Below are 8,960 nucleotides of genomic sequence, written 5' to 3'. Positions count from 1 at the left end.
ACATACCCTTAGCAGGTCGCTCAAGTCTTGAAGTTTTCGGTTGTACTTGCTAGTTATCTTTAGGAAGGTTTGCAGTCTCTTAAATAAGGCACACTCTATGACTTTTGAGCTGCCATAGGTTTGCTTCAGTCTCTCCCATGCTGCAATAAGACCTGCATCTGAATGGTCCACGTGAACTGCCCTTATTGTCTTCATGCGCTTTGCTGATTTGGGGCCTAAACAGTTAACAAGCAAAGCCAGTAGTTCCTTGCCGGTGAGGTTAAGTTCTTGAATTACTGCTTGAAAGGTCTTCTTCCAGGCTCTATAATTTTCGGCACGATCATCAAACTTTGAGAGACTGATGTTTATTAACTCACTGTGAATCATGTATCTGGCAAAATCAGACATGTCCAATCTACTTGTCATAGTTGTAGGATTAACTTGTGGTATCCCTGGGGAATGGAAGTTCTCTGGCTAAGATCTCATCTCCTGAGATCTTGGTGCCGAGATCTCCATCTGCACATGTGTGTCCCCCGGCAACCATTTTCCCGGAGTCCACTGCATAGTAAACCATGTAAGGCTACTTTTACACTAGCGTCGTGTGACGTCCGTCGCAAAGTTGCCCGCAGGAAGCGTTTTTTCTCCATAGACTTGCATTAGCGACGCATTGCGACGGATTGCCACACGTCGCATCCGTCATGCGACGGATGCGTCGTGTTTTGGCGGACCGTCGGCACAAAAAAAGTTACATGCGCGGTCGAAACTCCGCCCCCTCCTCCCCGGACATTACAATGGGGCAGCGGATGTGTTGAAAAACTGCATCCGCTGCCCCGTTGTGCATTTATTTCACAACGTGCGTCGGTACGTCGGGCCGACGCATGGCGACGGCCCCGTACCGACGCTAGTGTGAGAGTAGCCTAAGTGCGGGGGCTCTGGGCTTTCACAAAATGTCGGCAGAGCCCCCGCACCACTGAACAATCGCAGCGGCACACATCCGAACATCCCCTCATTCCAGCCTGCGGCCTGCAGCAACACTCCACTCTTGCCTCCTCAAGCAGCGACCCTGGGACCCTGCTACACCGCAGACAGTAAGGCACAGTATATCCGCATTATAAGACGCAGCCCCATTTTCCCCAAAAAAATTTTTGGGAAAAAGTGCGACTTATAATCCCCAAAATACGGTAATTATAATAAATAAATATATTTTATATAAATATATCCCAAAAGTATATAAACACAAATATAGTATAAACATTAAAAAAAATCTGTATTTTCAGGATTGACCCACTAATACCATTTTAACCTACTCACAGAATCACACTTTTCTTCTCTTGAGACTATGGGATTAAGGGCTGTCCCACACGTCCAGATAATTCCGGTACCGGAAAAAATCGGTACCGGAGTTATCCGTGTCCGTGTGCCCGTGAGCTCACGTAGGCCATACGTGCAGCACACGTGTGCCGCCCGTGTGGCGAGTGGGTACCACACGGAGCGTGCAGGAGACAGCGCTAAAGTTTAGCGCTGTCCCCTGCATCGTGCTGAAGCCGCGATTCATATCTTCTGTGCAGCAGCATTTGCTGCATAGAAGATATGAATAATAGTGTTTAAATGAAAGATCTATGTGTCCGCCGCCCCCCCACCCCCTGTGCGCACCCCCGCTGTTCAGAAAATACTCACCCGCATCCCTCGTTGGCTGTCGCTCCTTCCTGGTCTGACCGCGGCTTCCACTGTATGCGGTCACGTGGGGCCGCTCATTTACAGTCATTTACGCTGCTGCACAGAAGATATGAATCGCGGCTTCAGCACCATGTGGGGGGGACAGCGCTTACTGTAGCGCTGTCTCCTGCACGCCACAGGGACCGCACACGGAGAACGTCCGTGTGAGGTCCGTGTTTTACACAGACCCATTGACTTTAATGGGTCCGTGTAATACGTGCGCTCCCACGAACACTGACATGTCTCCGTGTTTGGCACACGGAGACACGGTCCGCAAAAAATCAATGACATCTGCACAGATGCATTGATTTTAATGGGTCTACGTGTGTCAGTGGCTCCGGTACGTGAGGAAACTGTCCCCTCACGTACTGGAGACACTGACGTGTGAAACCGGCCTAACAGATAGCAATTTCCAAATTCTCAAAGAAATTAATGGAGTTGTAGTCATGGATGTGCATGGCCACCAGGGTCGGACTGGTGTGTCTGGGGTCCACAGGAGGAATTGACCCTAGGGGCCCCACCCTACAGCTTTATGCAAATATCTGTAAGCCGTTATCCCAGTTATAGTGGAGCATTGACTGTAAAACACAGGCGGCTCCTGCACATCTACTGTGTGCCCCCATAACTGGGTTGTACAGTTACGGTAGTTTGCATTAAAGGGGATCTTTGAATAAAACAAGTTATCACCGATCAATGTGCTCTACAGGATATGTGATTTTTAGGTCCCAGCATTAGAAACTGCACCATTCGGAAGAATGGGGAAATTTTGTCCCTGACAGGACATTTATCCCCATTTCAAAATAGAGCAGCAGGTGGGATGTTAGCCCACAGCTTCATTCATACTCTTTGGGGCTTCCAGAAAAAAAGAAGTGCAATGTTCACAGCCACTGAGGAAATGAATGGAATGGATCAGTGATCAAGTTGCATATGACGCTCAAGTCTAATGGGAATAAAAGTTACACATTCTACAGATTGAGTCCAAGCAGTCAGACCCACCCAAGCCTCAGTGCCCAGCGGAGATTTCCAATCTGACCCTGAATGCCACTCTATTCATACAGGGTTCGAAAAATTCACAAAATGGTACAAAAATAGCTACAGAGTTTTGCCACACATGCACACATGAAATCACTCTAGAGGAGGCAGACAAATTTGCAACAAATTTTGCAACTTTTCAAAAAGTTGTAAATGATGAATCAGGTTTTCCGAAAGCATCTTGAAATGGTATACTTTTCCCACAGTGACAAACAAAAAAATAGAAAATAGGTGAACACATAAAATGGATTTAGAAACGCAAGATAAATAAGGGAGATGAGACAAAAAGGCTTAAAACACTAAAAACTAGGTGAAAAAAACAGGTGTAAATGCAATAATGAATTGGGCCCACATTGTTCCTGCATTCATCAAGTATCCTGTGCTACAACCCCTATAGTTGCAGCATTATATTTAATTTTTTATTCTAATTGATTTGGACTATATTGACCCCTTCTGCCTTTAATTTAGCTTTCTGCTACAATATTATATTTCATTTTTTTTCATCCCAGGGAAGACAGTGCCGGTTATCTTGCTGGGCTGGGAACAGTAGGGCTGGAGATTTATGAACAAGTGCCCACTTTAGATACAGTAATATTTCCCGCAGGTGGACATTGTGGCTTGTTAGCTGGATCAGCAGCTGCCCTAAAACATCTGAATCCAAAAATCACAGTGATTGTAAGTATACACCTTGCTTATTCTGAAAATAAATATATTTCTGTGCATTTTTCAGCAGTAAATACTATAATGTCACAAACATAGCAACTAATAGCTTATTACATAATTATAAAACATGTAATACTATTGACTGTCCTATTTAGTTTAAATACAATATGCCCAATCCTTACCCTCCACATCAGCCATCGGAGACGAGTCTTCCAACCAATATACACATCAGCTGATCCCACTGACTTTGTTGTAATGTGTATGGGCATCTTAACTCTAGCAGAGAATGCAGGATGTATTTAAATTGAGGAACATGAAGTTTATGTTGATATAAAAAAGCATAAAAAAGCACTCCTCCTCCCATCAAAATTGTTATTCTCCTAATATATTGCAGTCATCATATTATATGGCACTGTGTACTTACAATAGCTCATTTTTCCCTTATACCCAATTAATTCCTCTCTTTTCCATTTGACATCACGATTAAAAACTAACTAAGGCCGGGTTCACATTAGCGTTTCTGTGTGCTGCCTATGTTCCGCATACATCCGCATGCGTCATGCGCACATATCTTGAACATGGTGTATGCAGTGACATGCGTTTGCATGCGGATGTGTATTATTATTATTATTATTATTTATTGTTATAGCGCCATTTATTCCATGGCGCTTTACAAGTGAGGAGGGGTATACATAATAAAAACAAGTACAATAATCTTGAACAATACAAGTCATAACTGGTACAGGAGGAGTGAGGACCCTGCCCGCGAGGGCTCACAATCTACAAGGGATGGGTGAGAATACAGTAGGTGAGGATAGAGCTGATCGTGCAGCGGTTGGTTGATCGGTGGTTACTGCAGGTTGTAGGCTTGTCGGAAGAGGTGGGTCTTCAGATTCTTTTTGAAGGTTTCGATGGTGGGCGAGAGTCTGATGTGTTGTGGTAGAGGGTTCCAGAGTAGGGGTGATACGCGAGAGAAATCTTGTATACGATTGTGGGAAGAGGAGATAAGAGGGGAGTAGAGAAGGAGATCTTGTGAGGATCGGAGGTTGCGTGTAGGAAAGTACCGGGAGATGAGGTCACAGATGTAAGGAGGAGACAGGTTGTGGATGGCTTTGTACGTCATGGTTAGGGTTTTGTACTGGAGTCTCTGGGCAATGGGGAGCCAGTGAAGGGATTGACAGAGGGGAGAGGCCGGAGAATAGCGGGGGGACAGGTGGATTAGTCGGGCAGCAGAGTTTAGAATAGATTGGAGGGGTGCGAGAGTGTTTGAGGGGAGGCCACAGAGCAGGAGGTTGCAGTAGTCAAGACGAGAGATGATGAGGGCATGGACTAGGGTTTTTGCAGATTCTTGGTTGAGGAATGAACGGATTCGTGCAATATTTTTGAGTTGAAGTCGGCAGGAAGTGGAAAGGGCTTGGATATGTGGTTTGAAGGAGAGATCAGCGTCAAGGATAACCCCGAGGCAGCGAGCTTGTGGGACTGGGGAGAGTGGGCAGCCATTTACTGTAATGGATAGGTTCGTTGGGGGGGTCACGTGAGATGGGGGAAAGATGATGAATTCTGTTTTGTCCATGTTAAGTTTCAGAAATTTAGCGGAGAAGAAGGATGAAATAGTGGACAGACATTGAGGGATTCTGGTTAGTAGGGAGGTGATATCTGGTCCAGAGATGTAGATCTGTGTGTCATCAGCATAGAGGTGATACTGAAAGCCATGAGATTCTATGAGCTGTCCCAGGCCAAAGGTGTAAATGGAGAAGAGCAGGGGCCCAAGGACTGAACCTTGTGGGACTCCGACAGAGAGGGGGCGAGGTGAGGAGGTGGTGTGTGAGTGGGAGACGCTGAATGTCCGGTCTGTTAGGTATGATGAGATCCAGGATAGGGCCAAGTCTGTGATGCCAAGGGATGAGAGGGTCTGTAATAATAGGGAATGGTCCACTGTGTCAAAGGCAGCCGACAGGTCGAGGAGGAGGAGAACAGAGTAGTGTCGCTTGCTCTTGGCGGTTAAAAGGTCAGTGGTGACCTTAGTTAGGGCAGTTTCAGTGGAATGGTGTGGCCGGAAGCCAGATTGTAAGCGGTCAAAGAGGGAGCAAGAAGAGAGATGGGAGGACAGTTCAAGGTAGACGTGTTGTTCCAGTAGTTTTGAGGCATAGGGGAGAAGTGATATAGGGCGATAGCTAGATACAGAGGATGGGTCAAGAGAGGGCTTTTTGAGGATAGGTGTGATGGAGGCATGTTTAAAGCTTGAGGGGAAAACACCATTTGTTAGTGATAGGTTGAAGAGATGGGTTAGGGTTGGGATGAAGATTGTGGTGAGGTTTGGGATGAGGTGGGTTGGGAGCGGGTCAAGTGCACAGGTGGTGAGATGCGATCTTGAGAGTAGAGTGGCGAGTTGATCTTCTGTAATGGTGGAGTAGTTGGTTTTGGAGGTGGAGGGTAGGGAAGTTGGGAGGAAGGGCTCTGGGGCTTGTTGACCAAAACTGTCTCTGATGTTATCAATCTTCTGCTTGAAGAATGAGGCAAAGTCTTCAGCAGAGATAAGTGAGGAGGGAGGAGGTGCTGGGGGACGGAGGAGAGAATTGAAGGTGTTGAATAACTGTTTAGGGTTGTGAGACAGGGAGGATATGAGAGATGAGAAGTAGGTTTGTTTAGCTGTGGCGAGTGCGGTCTTGAAAGTAGTGAGGGACTGTTTGAATGCGATTAAGTGGTCGTTGGAGTGGGATCTTTTCCATCTGCGCTCAGCAGCCCTGGAAGCTCGCCTCAGTTCTTTGGTCAGGCTGGTGTGCCAGGGCTGTCTGTTGATTTTGCGAGCTTTGGTATGTGTAAGTGGGGCAGCAGATTCCAAAGCTACAGCTATTGTGGTGTTATATAGAGCGGCAGCCTGACCAAAGAACTGAGGCGAGCTTCCAGGGCTGCTGAGCGCAGATGGAAAAGATCCCACTCCAACGACCACTTAATCGCATTCAAACAGTCCCTCACTACTTTCAAGACCGCACTCGCCACAGCTAAACAAACCTACTTCTCATCTCTCATATCCTCCCTGTCTCACAACCCTAAACAGTTATTCAACACCTTCAATTCTCTCCTCCGTCCCCCAGCACCTCCTCCCTCCTCACTTATCTCTGCTGAAGACTTTGCCTCATTCTTCAAGCAGAAGATTGATAACATCAGAGACAGTTTTGGTCAACAAGCCCCAGAGCCCTTCCTCCCAACTTCCCTACCCTCCACCTCCAAAACCAACTATCCATGCATCATTTCATGGAGTTCGGCGGTGTCCAGCGAACGCAACATGTTGCATTTTTTGAGGAGTCAAATACTGCGCAATTGTCCGCATGTGGATGATTGCAGATGAAGGCATCAAAAAAATGCATTACTGTCTATGGGAACGCATTGGTACGCAAGGACATGCGTGCGCATGCGTTCGATAAGAATGCGTACTTCACACTAATCATGTCCAGGAAATGATGTCAACACCTACAAAATCACTGATGTATAAAAGGGGGTCTGGAGACAGGTAGTCCACTATGTAAGAAAGTCCTTACTGAGAGCTAGAAGAGCCGGGAAAAATATGTAGACAATTCTCTTATCAAGCCGAGACTGAAGTTTATTCGTAGATTTCGCAGCAGGACAGCACATGGTTAGTCAGAGAAATAAAGCATGTAAGCACGAACAGAAGTCCCGGCAGAAAAAGTAACTCTAGGACATCTGGCAGTGGTCTGGCACTAGCCTGGCCATGGTGTGGCACTGCGGCAGAATGTTGATGGAATGGCCATGTTGAGGCACGGCAGCAGGTTGGTGATGTAATGGCCCCAAACAACAGCAACAGGGACTTTTTATACATGATACAGACAAAGAAAGCTCATTGCGGCAAGAAGTGCGTTTACATGATAACATCATGCTGCAGAGAAAAACACATTCACATTCACGGACAAAACCATGGTTAAATGTAATGACTTTGAGGTTCTTTACGCCAAACTCCATTAGAACTCGTAAATAGTGTTGAGCGATACCGTCCGATACTTGAAAGTATCGGTATCGGAAAGTATCGGCCGATACCGGCAAAGTATCGGATCTAATCCGATACCGATACCCGATACCAATACAAGTCAATGGGACACCAAGTATCGGACGGTATCCTGTATGGTTCCCAGGGTCTGAAGGAGAAGAAACTCTCCTTCAGGCCCTGGGATCCATATCAATGTGTAAAAGAAAGAATTAAAATAAAAAATAGGGATATACTCACCTCTCCGACGCAGCCTGGACTTTACCGCCGTAACCGGGAGTCGTTGTACCTAAGAATGCGCGCTTGAAGGGCCTTAGATGACGTCACGGCGCTCTGATTGGTCCGTAGCGGTCGCGTGACCGCTACGCGACCAATCACAAAGCAGTGACGTCACCTAAGGTCTTTCAAGCGCTTGAAATACCTTAGAAGACGTCCGCAGCTTCTGATTGGTCGCGTAGCGGTCGCGTGACCGCTACGCGACCAATCACAAAGCAGTGACGTCACCTAAGGTCTTTCAAGCGCTTGAAAGATGTTAGGTGACGTCACTGCTTTGTGATTGGTCGCGTAGCGTTCACGCGACCGCTATGGACCAATCAGAGCGCCGTGACGTCATCTAAGGCCCTTCAAGCGCGCATTTTTAGGTACAACGGCTCCCGGTTACGGCGGTAAAGTCCAGGCTGCATCGGAGAGGTGAGTATAACCCTATTTTTTATTTTAATTCTTTCTTTTACACATTGATATTAATCCCGATACCGATTCCCGATACCACAAAAGTATCGGATCTCGGTATCGGAATTCCGATACCCGCAAGTATCGGCCGATACCCGATACTTGCAGTATCGGAATGCTCAACACTACTCGTAAATCTCCAAGTTCCTCTTAGTAAGTGTCATTGTTCACTTAATGCACTTATTTATTACCATATGTTTACCCTTTTTCTATTTTCATTGCCCTGCAGCTGATCCAATTAACCTGTGTGTATGTCCACTATACCTGCTAATGGCTATGATATCATCTTGTGTCTCCAATCTGTCTATGACTTTCAGAAGTACATCTTAGAATTAGTTAGTTTATAACTTTGCACAAGATGGCTGCTAGAACCAACATGGCAGTTCAGTATATTATGGCTGACCATTCTCTTACACACTACTCTCAAGACTCTGGATGGAAGCACAAGACTCTGGACAAGACTCTGGATGTAAGTATAGAAGCTTTGAAAATGTATGTTTGTCTTTGCAGTCTGTACTCTGTACTAATTTTTTTCTGTTTCTTGTAGACTGTTTGCTGCTCCGGTCCTGTTGCTGCCATCCTGTTGCTGCCATCCTAGTGCTGCTGCTGTCCTGGTGCTGCCACCTTCCTGGTGCTGCCATCTTCCTGGTGCTGCCACCTTAGTGTTGCTGCCGCCTTCCTGTTGCTGCCGCCATCCTGTGCTACTGCCGTCTTCCTGGTACTGCATCTTCCTGGTGCTGCCATCCTGGTGCTGCTAGATGTAAGTATAGAAGTTTTGAAAATGTCTGTTTGTCTTTGCAGTCTGTAATCTGTACTAATTTTTTTCTGTTCCTTGTAGACT

General features: G+C 46.4%; 1 protein-coding gene across 3 annotated transcripts in view; it reads left to right on the top strand.

Annotated features, from left to right (window-relative positions):
- The window catches only part of LOC143770113 (L-threonine ammonia-lyase-like), a 441,011-nt gene that overhangs the window by 173,245 nt on the left and 258,806 nt on the right, over nucleotides 1–8,960 (top strand). For all 3 annotated transcript variants that reach the window (XM_077259383.1, XM_077259382.1, XM_077259381.1), the window contains one exon: nucleotides 3,237–3,402. In XM_077259383.1, the coding sequence (XP_077115498.1) occupies nucleotides 3,237–3,402 (166 nt within the window). The remainder of the gene's footprint in view (nucleotides 1–3,236; nucleotides 3,403–8,960) is intronic.

Source organism: Ranitomeya variabilis, chromosome 4 (genome assembly GCF_051348905.1).
Source record: "Ranitomeya variabilis isolate aRanVar5 chromosome 4, aRanVar5.hap1, whole genome shotgun sequence".
Lineage (NCBI taxonomy): Eukaryota > Metazoa > Chordata > Amphibia > Anura > Dendrobatidae > Ranitomeya > Ranitomeya variabilis.
The sequence above is the reverse complement of the archived record's forward strand: the minus strand, read 5'-3'. Positions and strand labels throughout refer to the sequence as shown.